We start from the raw sequence: 15,673 nt of genomic DNA on the forward strand, positions 1-15,673 counted from the left end.
TACAGGAAATCAGTATTATTTGTTCTCAAGTAAGGCCTCCTTGATGAGTTAGGACCACAAAAACCCAAATACACTTCTACGTAAAACATTTCTAATTGACCCAGCCTAATATCGATAGAAGCTTCTTTTCTGCATTTAATAATTTTCCCTTAACAAACGACGATCTGTGAAGAGGCCGGTGACGGCATTTTCCGTCTCTGTGCCAGAGCCACGCTGATGCTAACATCCCAGAAACGAAGCACGGGGGAAATGTGCTGGCCTGCAGCCAGCGCACAAGGGGATCCTTCTACAGGAACGAGAGGGGGCCGCCACGGTGACAGGGCCACTGGGCCTTCTTCCCTCCCTCCCTATTTCACGCTCCTCACTGGGGTATGAAATGAGAGCGCTCGGGAGGGCGGTCCAGTGACAGCGCCTCCTGACGGTCCTCACCTTGTTTAGTAAGGGCTTCTCGGAGAGCAGGGGTTATCATAGCCCTTCTTTCACTGGCTTCACCCTTCACGGCGTTCCTGACCAGAGTGCTTTTCTCCTCCTGGTGCTCCTTCTCTCTCTGTATTGAAATTAAAAGAACAAACTTCAGAGCTGGCAGTGAGCGAGGAGAACAACGGCACAACAGTCACGGACACATGGCATGGGTAAGAAGGCGCGTCGCGAACCATGGCCCACACAAGCCAGTCTCCTCCAAAGTGACCGCATTCCCAGTCAGACAGTGAGCAGAAGGCCTGCCAGTCTCTTCTCTTTTCTTTTTGCTTTCCAAAAAAAGGAACTACATACTCAAACACATACACCCGCAAAATGTAAATCAACAATCCACTTATCTAGATGTCAATTATTTTTAGCAATCTGAGTACCGACAGCTGCCGAAATTCATCAAGTTATTTCTCTGAATTTCAATGTCCTCACCTGAAAAACAAGGAAAGTAATAGCTATAGAGCAGGAACGTTACAATTAAATGAAATAAATCACCAGGTACAATGCCTGATACATAACAGGAGTTCAATAAAATAGAACACTGCTGGTTATGTATCTGCAAAACCCCCAAAACAAGTCAAAATAGTGCTCTGAGCTGCTCAGACAGCCATTTGTTTGCAGACCAAATTACTCGTCCACCTGCCATCCCAACAATGACTCCTTCTAGATGATCCTGTGGGGAAAATGTGTCTTCAGTGACAGAAAGAAATCTGAAGGATAATATAAGGCTGATTGTGTTTCCTTTTGACTTTGGGCCCTAGAAAATTCAGCAGTACGCTGATGGCTGTGTAAAGTCTCAAATCATGTTTGTCTCGAATTCTCTGTAAGTGGCTTCAGAGTACATGATGATCTTCACCCTTTACACTGATTTCTTCCTCTATTTAAAAAAAATTGTTTTAATGTGTATTTATTTTTGAGAGAGAGACAGACAGACAGAGAGCAAGCAGGGGAGGGGCAGCGAGAGAGGGAGACACAGAATCTGAAGCAGGCTCCAGGCTCTGAGCTGTCAGCACAGACCCTGACGTGGGGCTTGAACCCACGAACCATGAGATCATGACCTGAGCTGAAGTCGGATGCTTAACCGACTGAGCCACCCAGGCGCCTCAGCCTTCTTCCTCTATTTTTAAATCTTACTCTATGTACATATATTTTAAAGTTATCTGAATGTCTTTTTGTAAGATGGTAGAATGCTAATCAATAATTTCAGGGCAACACACAAAGTCTGTGCTATACTACACTTGCCAGATCTTAGTAAGAGCTGCAGAAATTCAAAATAACTCACCTTGGCAGCGGCCCCACCACCAAGCCCTAGACTACCTTCAGTGCCTGTCCATTTGCAGTGCCCGCCCCTAGAGAATCAGTAGTGAGAACACCTCACAGATCCCCGGATGTCTGAAATCTGCATCCAACTAATATAGACGGGAGGATGGTCCTTGTTTGAAGCTGGACAACAGGTGACAGGGATTCACTAGATCATTCTACTTTTGTGAATGTTCAAAGTTCTCTAAACAAAAAATGTAAAACATTTAAAATTTTTTAAAAAGAAACAGGTAAACCAATGAAATTTGGAGTTAACGTCTCTACCTTCTCTGTTACATCAGGGATTTACTCCGAAATTGGAAGTCAGTGAAAAACTACTTTAGAGACTCAGAGGTATCATGATGAGAAACATAAATCCAGTTAGTTCTATCTGTCCTAAAGTCAGCATTCCTAATTACTAAATATAATCAAAATGCAAAGCTAATGAACAATTTTGCTTCTGTTAATATAGTTTTCAACTATACATTTCCACACAGAACTGAAAAAATTTACAAACATCAACAAATTATTCTCATCTATCATAAAAGTGATCAGTTTATTCCTAGGCATTTTCTTTAAAAATTTTTAAAGTTTCAGTTGTTCTTTTAAAATATTTAAAAACAAAAGTATCCTTTGGCTTTTTTTTTAAGTCTATTTCAGACCTAAAAAGGTGTCAACTTAAAAAGGAAGTCTGTGGTAGAGCAAGATGAACTGACCTTGAACTTGACAGCGTTGAAATGTCTCTGAGGTAATTCCACAGCAAGTTACTAGAACTCCCTACTAATCATGCAAGAATTGCTCTCAAAAGCCTGTCACCACAAAACATCACCAAGCATGTATGCTTATCCCAAAGGCCACATAAATCCAAAACTGGACCCACCCGTGACACTGGCCTCTGACCAGTGTGCTCAGAGTTCCAGAGACACCCTCTTGTGGTTATAAACACACACACACACATACACACACACACACACACACACACACACACACACACACACAAAAACTAATTCTGACTCCTATGAAATGAACACTCTTAAAGAACGGTCATGGACCATCCTCCATGTCCCATCACTAGAGAAATTATCCATCATAAAATATGAGGGTAACTACTCCATTTCAACCATTTAAGATACAAAATTTATATAGGAAAGAGCTCAGAGGCCACAATGAGAGATCCTGAGCATTCAGGACAAACATTTACCATTCTGTCTCTATGGCAGTTTAGTCCCATCTTCCATATGCAGCAGTAACTCCATTTCCAAAAAGAAATACGATGGCTCATAACATTCCCGAAGGAAGTGCAAAGCGCCAAATTCTAATCTTGTAGGTGCAGACACTGTTCACTGTTCGCCCAGAATACAACATATATAGCTGCTCTATGGCTGTAATAGAAACTAATGAAGATCCCACAACTAGTCAACCTTGATTCCTCCCTCTCCTGTGTGCCCCATTTGACAACGAGTAACCAAGTTTTAAAGGTTTAATTCCCACAGACTGGCTCACTCCATCCACAATGCCATTGCTTCTGCACACCAGCCTTGGTTTCTCCTAAGGATAGGACAACTGCAAGAGCCAAACTAAATGGTCTCCCTGTCTCCATCTTGTAATTTCATCCCTCCCCAACTCCCAAACCCATCGCGTCTGCCCTGAAAGAAAACGAACGTCCTCTCCAAGCTGCTGCTTCCCAACATGCAAAACGGAAAGCCAATGACAAGCTACATTCCTAGGCACTTTGGAAAATGACTATAAATAAGTGAAAAGTCCTTTATACATAAACAGGACTACATTAATCTTACATAATCACAGGAGCAAAAAGTGGTACCAATTTTCTTCAAAAAAAAAAAAAAAAGATATCGTACAATGTTACCTAATTCATTTTCATACCATTGTCCCAGAAACCACAGTACCATCCCAATTATCACCTGGGAAACAGGACACAGCAGAAAAAGTCATCTGTTAAAGACTTTAAGGTAAAATTCCACCTAGCCGGGTAAGTGCCAAACAGGTGTTTTGCCACAAACAAGCGTTTCATTACCAAAGCATACAGACATTTCTGCTGGGAAAAAGTCCTTCTGATTGTTTCAATCTGTTTATTTCATTGATCCATCAGGTGATTCCCTTCCTTATCAAGTCATGCAGAAAACAGAATCCCCAAGCTCTCTCGAGAAGTCATCTTCCTATACAGTCAGCCCTTCTAAGCCTGGAGCTTTGCTGGCAAACGGTTGGGCATTCAGTAAATGGTGGCCGAATAATGAATGCCTCCAAACTACCAGACAGATATTCCTAGCTCTAGAAAAGCAGATCTCCTTTCTTTCGGTAACTGATTTCGGATCTGGCAACTTTCAATGTTAAAAACTCTCCTTCGGGGGCTCCTGGATGGCTCAGTCGGTTAAGCGTCCGACTTCGGCTCAGGTCATGATCCTCACGGTCAGTGAGTTCGAGCCCCACATCAGGCTCTGTGCTGCCAGCTCGGAGCCCGGAGCCTGCTTCAGATTCTGTGTCTCCTTCTCTCTCTCTGTTCCTCCCCCGCTCACGCTCTGTCTCTCAAAAATGAATAAACGCTAAAAACAAAAAAAAAAATTTTTTTAAAAACTCTCCTTCAGGTATTGAAGCTAAAACTGCTGCAATTTAACCCCGCATCTGCAGGTTCCATTTCTTTAAGAAAGAAACCCCCTATATGCCACTGACTTGTCATAGCTCAGTTTTTAAATGACAAATTTTCAACAGGACTCGAAGTTTTTCTGTTTACTAGGTTTTAAGAAAGCTTTCTGAACTCTCTGAAAAGCAGTTTGACCAGATGTGTCAAGAGCTTTCAAATGGTTTTCCTCTGACCCAGTGATTCTATTTTGGATAACCTGACTTAAAGAAATAATTCCAGAACTCATCCTAAGTGCTCCTGGCTGCACAGACCATGGGTGAAACAGGCTGGTTTAAAGGCAGTGGGTGTCTTGGGGTTGAAGGAATGTGTCGCCTTGTGTTTCTGGGTGAATCAAATACCCAAAGCCTTAAAAATAATAAAGAAAGAAGAACAACTTCATATTATTCTACTGCAGTACTATGCGACTTTATAATAAGAACTGGACACACTGAGATGCTTTCGTAAACTGAAATGCTTCTCTGGTGAGTAATTACCAAGCATTCACCATTTATTTCCAAAACTAATGATACGGATATCACTGTTTGTCTGCTTAACCGGAACATGCTGTGGGGAGTATTTAACAACATTTATTTACTGCAGAGAAAAAAAAGGAACATTCTGCTCTACATTTACAAATCACAATCACGAGAAAAACAAAAAACAACCTAAGACTGTCAGGCTCTTGCTGACTCCTTGTGCTCTACCCACTCTTCAGATTCTCTTCTAAAAACCGTTTCTCCCCTGGGGGCTGAAACAAAGAGATGGGAGTCTAGGCTTGGTCCCACCACCTACGAGCCTGTCAGCCATCTAAATTCGGACAAATTGCTTTATTTCTCTAAACCTACTTCCTACCCTGTAAATTGGTAAAGTGGACGTAATAATAGTATGGATATCAACGTCGATGTGAGGATTGAATGAGACAATCCAATGTGTACTTTGACTTCTCCTAATACTCTGAATCTGTACTGAACTACCCTCTTGCCCTATACCCCAACCCATCCACTATATTCAATCAAATCACATTGCTTCCCAATGCCTTCAGGTTGAAGTTCACACCCCCCTGACAGAATGAAAAGGCCTCCAGTACACTGCCCCTGCCTTCCTTCTCTAGTTCATTCTCCGCACATCCCCGCCCCTACCTGAAACCACAGACACACCAAACTGTTCCCCAAACACGCCACTCGCCCTAGCACCCCAGCCCTCTGCATCCGTATCTGTCCTCCTAACCTTCCCACGTTTCACACGTTAGCTCCCTTGTTCTTCAACATCGCTCCCACCCCTCGAGTTCTCTTCAGCCCTAGACTCATCATCTTGGATCTTGCTACAGAGTGAGGGAGGTAGAATACCATGGTGGTACACCAGTCGGACCAAACCTATCCTATTTGAAGATATCTGCTTATACAGTAATAGCTCATAGTTACCAAGTACACACTACGTGGCAGGCAATGAAATAAAGCGTGCCAGTGAATGAACTTAGTTAATCTTCATAACAACTTCATAAGAGGTTACTTTTATGATCTCCCACTTTAGAGACGAGAAAACAAAAGCAGAGAGTAAAATAATTTGCCCAAGACGCACAGGCTGAGACAGCAGGACTCCACAAAACTCAGTGAGTATTACTCAAAAAGAGGTTATATAATAGGAATACGCTGGCCCAACCCTAGAGCCAATTGCTAACCAGTAGTAGTGCCTCCTCTAGAGTAGCAATTCGGGCAATTTAGTGCAATGCCTGGCAACGACTGGGCAGAAAGCAACGCAGGAATATGTATGAATGGACCCTAAAAGGCCAAATAAATGCATGGGAAAAAACAAAAAAAACAAAAAAACAAAAAACCAACAACCAGGCAGTAGTTTAGTGTATTCTGTCCAATACAGAATGAAAACACAGCCATACTTGGAAACTCTGCCATAAGCTAACAATAAAGAAGAACAAAAACTGGTGGCTTTATTTTCATGTCACACTGAAGGTGGAAAAGTATTTCTTTTTGCCCCAAATCTAATGACTTTATGAGAAACTGTTTATGAGAAATCCAAAATGTCATAAACCAACTGCTGCAAGTTCATAAAGTCCAAAATCATTTCATTTAAAAAATAATTTACACAGATGTTCAAAATTCTCATTTGTTCTTTCTCTCCAGCGCCCTCTAATGGACAGAGATGAAAAGCAAAGTGAAAATGAACCCACAAATTATTCTAAACTCTTACCATACACTTGAAATTAAACCTGAAGTGTTCTCAATACACACACACACACACGCACACACACACACACGCACACACACGCGAGGTAACTGTGAGGTGATGGATTTCTTAACTTGATTGTGGTAATCTTTTCACAATGGACACACATATCATCACATTACACGCCTTGAAAAAATCAGTGTACAACCCTAACATATTTGTCAATCATGCCTCAATAAAGTTGGAGAAACAATTATTGCAAACTCTTCATTCACTGCAAACAAAGCTTTAAATATCTTCTCTTAACCTTCTGTAAAAACCCAGAAATCTGTCTAAATCAGGTATCTCGTACACTGAAATCTATCCTGTTTTAAGACCGTTTCGCCACTAAAAAATTACTCAGATTCTTAAGAGTCATAAAATTATACGTTTGCTTTGATCCAGTATATCAATTTGGGGACAATATAACCTAAGAAATATTGACACATTTTTCAAAGTAAAAAGGTCTCGGGGTCCTTGCGTGGCTTAGTCAGCTGAGTGTCCAACTCTGGCTCAGGTTGTGATCTCGCAGTTCTTGAGTTCAAGCCCCACATCAGACTCTCTGCTGTCAGCGCAGAGCCCGCTTCGGATCCTCTGTCCCCCTCTCTTTCTGCACCTCCCCCACTCACGTTCTCTCGCAAAATAAACAAACATTAAAAAAAAAAAAAAAAAAAAAAAAAAAAAAAAAAAAAACAGTAAAAAGGTCTCAGACCTGTGCTAATTTTACCAGCAGAAAAACCTGACACAGACTAAATGGCCAGCTCTAGGAAAATGTATAAACCAGTTTAAAATATCTAAGCAAACTAACTTCTCACTTTGACATCTGTTGGGCTTTTAGAGGTGATGACACACTGTCATGTGCATGTTCGCATCTGACTCACACCTGTGAGGAAGGCAGAGGGCACGGCCCCTGTTCCCCAGACAAGGGGATTAAGACTAGGGAGGGTTAAGCTATGCCCACAGGTCACTGAGCTACACACTGGCTGGGCCAAGCCCTGAACCCACACTCCACGCACTTGTCATTCTTAACAGCTGCTCTGCCAGGGGCTTCTGAAATACAGAAGCTACTAAAAATGACAGACACAATCCACACGTGGAAGTATTCAGAAACAAGGAACAAAAGCTGCAACAACAGGAAAGATGGACAGCAATTTTAAATTGAGAAATAATTTTGGATATATTGGCTTAGAGTTTTACGCCCAACCAAGAATTTTTTGGTTATGAGCTTTATAAAAGTAGCCAAACCAAATGCATACAGGACAGCGTGCAGGGAAAAATTTGGCCTTGCCGGAAGGGAAATCTGGCCATTGTCCCCAGTTCCTGGAAAGTAACGGGGAATCCCTTGGAATTTCCCGAGTGACAGCAGCGTCCATTATTCACGGTGGGCCCCTCAGACTGCAGCTGACTGCAAGTGGGGGGAAGGTGCTGGAGACTGAGTTCAACCACATGGGCAGTCAAGTCCCAATAAAAACTGGACACCGAAGCTCAGGTAAGCCCCCCAGGTTGGCAACACTGGATGTGTATTACTGCACGTTGATGCTGAGGACAACACATCCTGAGGAGGACAAAGGAACGCCTCTTGAATCTATTCTATGCGTCTCCTCCTTTGGCTGATTTTCTGTACCCCTTCCCAACAAAGAACCACAGCCATGAGGGTAACAGCTTTGGGGGAGTTCTGCGAGTCTTTCTAGCAAATTATCAAACCTGAGGGTGGTTTTTAGGAGCCCCCTCCCCCAAAATTTGCAATTGGTGTCAGAAGTGAAAGCAATCTTGGGGACTATGCCCTCAGACCTTGTAGTTTATCTAATACCAGGGAGGAAGAAAGAGACTGTTCACAGGATAACATGTTCAACCTCGCTCAAAATGAAAGAAATACAAATTAAAATCAGGTCATTATTTCTCACCTTTCTGGCTGGCAAGATTTAAAAGACTAATAACACCTGAGGGTTGGCAAAGGTACAGAGAAATAGGCTATCTCATCTCTCTCCTATGAGAAGAAATAAAAATGTTTTCAATTTTGTATAGGGCAATTTGGAAACATCTATTAATACTATAAAATCCCGGGGTGCCTGGGTGGCTCAGCTGGTTAAGCGTCCAACTCTTGATCTCAGCTCAGGTCTTGATCTCAGGGTCGTAAGTTCAAGTCCCATGTTGGGCTCTGGACTGAGCATAGAGCTTACTTTAAAAAAATAAAAATAAAAAAATAGGCACCTGGCTGGCTCAGTTGGTGGAACATGCGACTCTTGATCTCGGGGCTGTAAGTTCAAGCCCCACACTGGGTGTAGAGATTACTTAAAAATGTGTGTGTGTGTGTCTGTGTGTGTGTGTGTGTGTGTGTGTGTGTGTATAGATGTAGATATAAAATCCCCTTTGATCCAGAAATTTCAACTTTATGAACTTATTCTTGAGATAAATTTCTGCCAGCCGCAAAAAATCTAAGAGCAAGAGTGTTCAAACACCTAAATGTTAATCATCAAGAGCCAAATACATCATGGGACATAGTCCTAGACCACTATGTAAACATTAAAATGAACCAGGTGAATCTGTATGACAGCACTGGAAAGCTGTCATGTTAGATGAAAACAAGCAGTCTGTAGACTTGGGAGAACAAAATGATCCCATCTGTGTAGCCAGAAAAACAAAGTTAGACCAAAATGCAGGTGTGTTTGTAAGAGCAGTAAAACACCCGGACAAATACTGCCAAACTAGAAAGTCTGGTTTCCTGTGAAAAGTAGATTTAGGAGAACAAGGACAGGGAACTGCATTCTTTGAATCTTTTAAACATATACAAAGAGGGTATGAAATTAAGTGAAACTTCAAAGGGAGGTTCAGATCAAGTTATGTATTTTCAAAGGGAATAGCTAAGAACCAGAAACTCTAAAAACACCTCCCTCGCATCGAGGATGTGAAAAGGATAGAGGACATAGAGGTAAGGACAGAGGATTTTTGAAAATTTCTTTGGAGAATGTTGGTAAGGTATTTTGAGATCCCACCTCAAATGGAGAGAGGCTGGAGAGCAGGTGCCTTGTCATATCTCAAGCCCCCGAGGCTCCACCGGGGCCCCTCAAAAGAAGCTGCTTGTATCCCCCGCACTCAGAGGGCATCATTGACTGGTGTAGGACGCCTGCCCAGTGAATCCAGACACCAAAGGACTGACTAGTTTCCCCAGCAAGTGAGCACTGCTGCTGGGTAGGAATCAGCCTGTCCCCCCAGAATAAAGAACTCAGGAGTGTTCCCGTGGGAAGGGACAAGAGTGCAGGTGGCGGTGACCTTAGATGCTGACCAACTGGGCAACCAGAGAGGAAAACAGAAGACAGACCTCAAAGAGAGGAAGCCAGAGGCACAGGGCTCAGAGGAAGGAGTGAGCCACGACCAGCAGCACACTTCTTGGGGTACACTTGCTCAGTGCAAGGAACCAGGCAGGAGACACCATGGACAGTGTCTCCACAGACGCAATGAGAGTGCCGGCTGGAGGAAGAGTCATCTTTAAACTGGACGAGGGGAGAGAGCACAGTCACCTTACACCACATAAGAACTTCCTACTTCTCTCTCTCCTGCACCCCATCCGTTCCCCAGACTCTAAGCAGATCCAAAACAGCAGCTAGCAAATAGGCCAGAAAGCAGACAAGAGGGGAGGAGTTTCACCTTTGAATTAAATTGACTTAGTTTCTTTAGTATTACTTACTACCTATTACCTAGGCTTGGGCATTCTACTGCCAATTTATTAAGACTTTGTGTCTTAGGGGCACCTGGGTGGCTCAGTGGGTTAAGCAGCCAACTCTTGGTTTCAGCTCAGGTCATGACCTCACAGTTCATGAGTTCAAGTCCCACATTGGGCTCTATGCTAACAGTGGGGAGCCCACTTGGAATTCCCTCTCTCCCTCTCTCTCTCTCTCTCCCTCTGCCTCTCTCTCTCTCTCTTTCAGAATAAATAAATAACCTTAAAAAAAATAAAAGGAGAAAGAAGAAAAAAACTTTGTGTCTTAAAGTACCTGTAACACTTTATTACCAAAAATGACCAGAAAAGTCATGAAATCTGCCAGTTCTCCCTCCTGTGCAGGTTGAAAGGGACAGTAAAACTCAAAACAAAGCAGCTTCTATAATAACTTCCCAAAATTAATCCCTGTTTGTAACACTACTTTTAAAAGATTTTTCTGGGGGTACCTGGGTGGCTCAGTCACTTAAGCATCCAACTTCGGCTCAGGTCATGATCTAATGGCTTGTTGAGTTCAAGCCCCACATCGGGCTCTGTGCTAACAGCTCAGAGCCTGCAGCCTGCTTCGGATTCTGTCTCTCCCTCTCTCTGCCCCTCCCCTCCGCCCATGCGCACACTCTCTCTCTCAAATATAATAAAACATTTTTTAAATTAGCCGATTTTTAAAAAAAGGTTTTTCTGAAAAAAAACAAAAAGATTTTTCTGTGAGATTTTTAAATGAGGTTGTAAAAACTACCTGAAAATATCACAAAGATTTTTATAATAGAGATTCAGGTGCATATGAAACAAAGTTAAAATAAACATTCCAAATGCTAATAGTAATTTTTCTGGTGAGATAGAATTATTGATAGATTTTGGCCCTTTGTTTTCTAAATTTTTATTTTTTAGGTATGTTAATTTGTAATGAAAAAATTTTTAACTAGGCAAAATTAAACAAACATTAAATTTTTTTCTTTATATTACTATTTGTTATAGCATGGGACCACCCTGAGTAAAATTAGAGGGTCATCATGTTTTATGCAAGAAATAAGTTCTTAAGACCTTATATAATTCAAAACTGACCCTATCAAAAAATGGGAGATATTCTCATATGGCTATATCATAAATAGTTTATAATTCAGTTGATACTAGATTTTTTTGTTTTATTTTGGGAGCATGGAGAGAAAGTAGTTCCTTCCATACTTCCTATTTCGAATCCTCAGAAAAGCGAAAAAAGTACAATGAAGACCCCTAGTCCCTTCACCTAGATTCACCACTTTTGTTGATCATTACCTGTCTACCCTTCCATGCACACATACACATCTATAAAATACACGTGAATGTATGTGCAGAAAGAAAATGTTGCTGAACTACTTGCATGTGGTAGACACCATAACACTTCACTCTTAAACACTACAGAATTCATCTCCTAAAAAATGACAGAACTGCACAACTACAAACCGTTATTACAACAAGGGAAATTAACGAAAATCCAATATTATCTAATAAAAAATCCATTTCAAGTATCCTCAAATGTCCAGACAATGACCTTTGCTCTTTGATTCAAGATCAAAGATTACACAATGCATTTAGTTATGTTTCATTAGCGTTTTTAAACCTTGGACCCGTCCTCACCCCAGGTTTTGTTACTGTTAATGTCTATGACATTGACTCTTTTTAAAGAGTCTGGACTGTCCCACTTTTTGGATTTGTCTGATTGTTTCCCCATAATTAGACTCAGGCTAAAAATTTTTGACACAAAATTACATAGATGATGTTGCATACATCTTACTACCCATCATGTCAGGAGGGACACGAGGTCATTTTAATACAAATGATGAAGCTAAATTTGACTTTTTCGGTACAGGCGAAAATCACCTGAACACTCCATTTGTAAAGGTATATTTTATCCTTTGTAATTAGCAAATCATCTGTAGGTATTTTTCCCCCAGGGATGTATTTATTTTTGGCATGTCTAAGTGGGTTAGTTTCTGGGATGATATTTTGAGAATACGTGCATATATGGCCCCCAAAGGCATTTCATGCAATCCTTGCTTAAATTAATTATCACCCTGGGGATAGAAAACAAATGATTAATTCTATCATACCCTCTGTATTTCTTATCTAGAAACCTTCTATAAAGACTTTCTCTTGTACCTCCCTTTTGTTGAGCAGCAAAAGGATTGATTTTTTTTATTTGATGTAATACAATCCATTGCATATAATACGATACATATTATCATTATGTTCATTTTTGATGTTCAAATTGTCCCAAATTTGGCCTGTGGGAAACTCTTCAAGCTGGTTCCTATGTCCCTTTGATGTGTCTCCATCAGTCTTTGATGATCCACTTGCCCAACAAGACATCCCAGGCCCATCTGTTATGCTCCCTTCCTCAGCCCTGGAATCAGTCATTTCTCCAAGCCCTGATTCCTTTCAATGAAGTAGGATATTGAGAAAACAAGAACTGAGTGCTCACCATGTTTGTTTCTAGGTCTGTGGCCTAACAAAGAGTACATCTGTTCTTTGTCCCCAGTTCCTGGCACAGAGCTTCAAAAAACCTTGGCATTTTCTAAGTGCCAGAAGGGTCATTGTTATGCAAATGAGGTGGCTGAGGGGGTAGGCCTAGATAGCTTTAGCATGGGGCTGGTCAACCAGAAAGACCAACTCTGGGCCAGCTGGATCTCCAGGGAAAGAAACAGGGAAGGAAGTCAGCTGGAGAATCAGATGGCCAATAATCTAATCAATCATGCCTACACAATGAAACCCCAATAAACATTCTGGATGCTAACTAACCAGCTTCCTAGTTAGCGGACACGTGGATATGGTGGGAAGGGAGGATGTGCCTGGGTTTCACGTGGAGAGGGCGCGGAAACTCTTGAGTCTCTCCCCCACCTCCCTACTCTCGGAACTCCTCCTGTTGTCTTTTCCACTTGGTTGTTTCTAACTCGTATCCATTAAAACTGTAAGCATAGTGCTTTCGGTGAGTTCTGGGTCATTCTAGCAAATTACCGAAACTGAGGGCAATCACGGGACCCCAAAATTATAACCAGTTGATGGGAAGGGCAGGCGGCCCCTACTTAGAGCCACCATCTGAAATGGAGGCAGTCCTGTGCAAGACTATGCCCTAAATCTGCAGAGTCTGATGCTAACTCCAGGTAGCTACTGTCAGAATTGAACAGAACCGGGTGTTTAGTGGTCAGAACGTGAAAGGTTCTTTCTGTAACCACAGCTCCAAAATACCGTTTATACACACACAGCAAATTATAAATTTGCAAATCTGCCATGACAATAAACTATTCTTTTAGAAAAAATCTTATGTTCAGATCAACCTCCAAATGAAATCCAACACCACATGAAAATCTCATTAATACACATGGATCCACCTTATTATTTCTCACAGATGCACAAGGTCTGTAGTGTGTGGATATATCCTGCTTTTTTCAACCAGTCTCTGGCAGCTGTTTGCTGTATATACTTGTGGCATAACCTTGGGCATCTGCTGTTCTGTATCTGTGAAGATGAATCTTCAAGGCAAATTCACACAACCAGGCCTGCTGGACGATGGGCAAACGCATGTGAATCAAAAGCCCCTCCATACAGGTTACACCGTTCCGGACTCCCCTCAGCAAGGTGTGAGCACCTGTGTTCCCAGAGCCTCACCAGCTATGGATGCTGTACAGTTTTTGAACTTTTGTGATTTTGGTAGGTGAGAAATGTCACGTCAGAGTAGTTTTAATGTGCCTGTCTTTAATTCTGAGTGAATGTGAGCATTTTTTCATATGCTTAAAGTCTATTTGTAGAGCTTTTTCTGAGACTCGCCTATTCAGGTGTTTGGCCAATTTTTTTCTATTAGGTTTTAGGTCTTTTTTCTTTTGATTTTTAAGAGCGCTCTGTATAATAAAAAAATTAACCCCTTCTTTATTATAGAAGAGGCAAATATTTCCTTTTTAATTTTTTTGAAGTTTACTTATGTTTGAGAGAGAGAAAAATAGAGCACACAGCGAGCAGCAGAGGGGCAGGCAGAGAGAGAGAGAGAGAGAGAGAGAGAATTCCAAGCAGGCTCCATGCTCAGCACAGAGCCCAATGCAGAGCTGACCCCAGGACTGCAAGGTCATGACCTGAGCCAATATCAAAGAGTCAGACGCTTAACCGCTTAACCGATTGAGCCACCCAGGCGCCCCATACTTTCCCTTTCTATCATTTGTCTTTTGATATGCTTATAACCATGCAAATCTTTTTAAAACTCATTGGTAAATTCAGTCTTTTCTTGCTTCTAGATTTTGAATCATACAGAAAACTCTTCTCTAAGTTATAAAATAATGCATCTGGTTCTATTACTTATAAATTTTTTTCAACAAGTTCTCTAACCCAATTGGAGTCTATGGTGACCTATGAGATGCACAGAGCCAAGTTTAAATGTTCACAGGTAGCTATCTGCTTGTCGTGCCATACCCCTGCCAGGGAAAAGAGATGCCACTTTTATTATATATGAAATCCCCATATATTCCTGGATCTACTCCTGCTATTTTACTCTGCTGCATCAATCTGTCTCAACAGGAGCCAAAACACAGCTTTAATTACAGATGCCTTGCAGTAAGTGTTAATATCTGGTAGGGCCAGTCTTTCTCATTACCATACCAAGGAGTTCCTAACTATTCTTGCATGTTTATTTTTCCACATGAATCAACCAGGCTAGCTCTAGGGGAAAAACGTTATTGAAACTTTTAATGGGATTTCATCAAATTTATGTATTAATTTAAAGAGAAGTGACATCTTTAGAACAGTGAGTGAGTCACCACATCTAAAAACAAGAGATATCTCTGCTCGGGAATTTTTTCAGTTTCCATCACACAGATTTAGGATATTTCTTTCTAAACTTATTTTTATGTACTTCTTTATCTTTTATATAGCCGTTATAAATGGGGTCTTCTCTTCCACTATGGCTTCTAACTGGTTATTGTTTAGAAAGATAAAGGCTATTGGCTTTTTACCTTATTATATCCTGCTACCTTACTGATTTCTTTCATTTGAGTTTGTGTCAATTTTATCATTGATTTTCTTGGATTTTTCCGTAGTTTTACTTCTTTTGTTTCTAAAACTTAGGCACTGGGCACATTCCCGGTGTAGGATATTCTCATTTCCCAAAACTCACACATGAATGGAGTCTATACAGTCTTATGCTATTGTGTATACTACTCCCATTTCACATCATTGGAATCTGCGTAGACTCCCACTACACCGCACATTCTCACATTCATCTTGTCTGCGGCAATGACAACCCAGACTCATGTTTCCTAGATTCCTAGGGCCTCCACCTACACTGATCTCAACACCTCCAGGCCAAGGTGCTG

The 15,673-nt window shown here is 41.4% G+C and overlaps 1 protein-coding gene across 2 annotated transcripts in view; it reads right to left on the minus strand.

Moving 5' to 3' along the window:
• LOC132689408 (S-adenosyl-L-methionine-dependent tRNA 4-demethylwyosine synthase TYW1) overlaps positions 1–15,673 on the minus strand; it is a 212,766-nt gene that overhangs the window by 178,440 nt on the left and 18,653 nt on the right. For both annotated transcript variants that reach the window (XM_078440106.1, XM_078440107.1), the window contains exon 8: positions 430–547. In XM_078440106.1, the coding sequence (XP_078296232.1) occupies positions 430–547 (118 nt within the window). The remainder of the gene's footprint in view (positions 1–429; positions 548–15,673) is intronic.

Source organism: Panthera onca, chromosome E3 (assembly GCF_046562875.1).
Source record: "Panthera onca isolate mPanOnc1 chromosome E3, mPanOnc1 haplotype 2, whole genome shotgun sequence".
Taxonomy (NCBI): Eukaryota; Metazoa; Chordata; class Mammalia; order Carnivora; family Felidae; genus Panthera; species Panthera onca.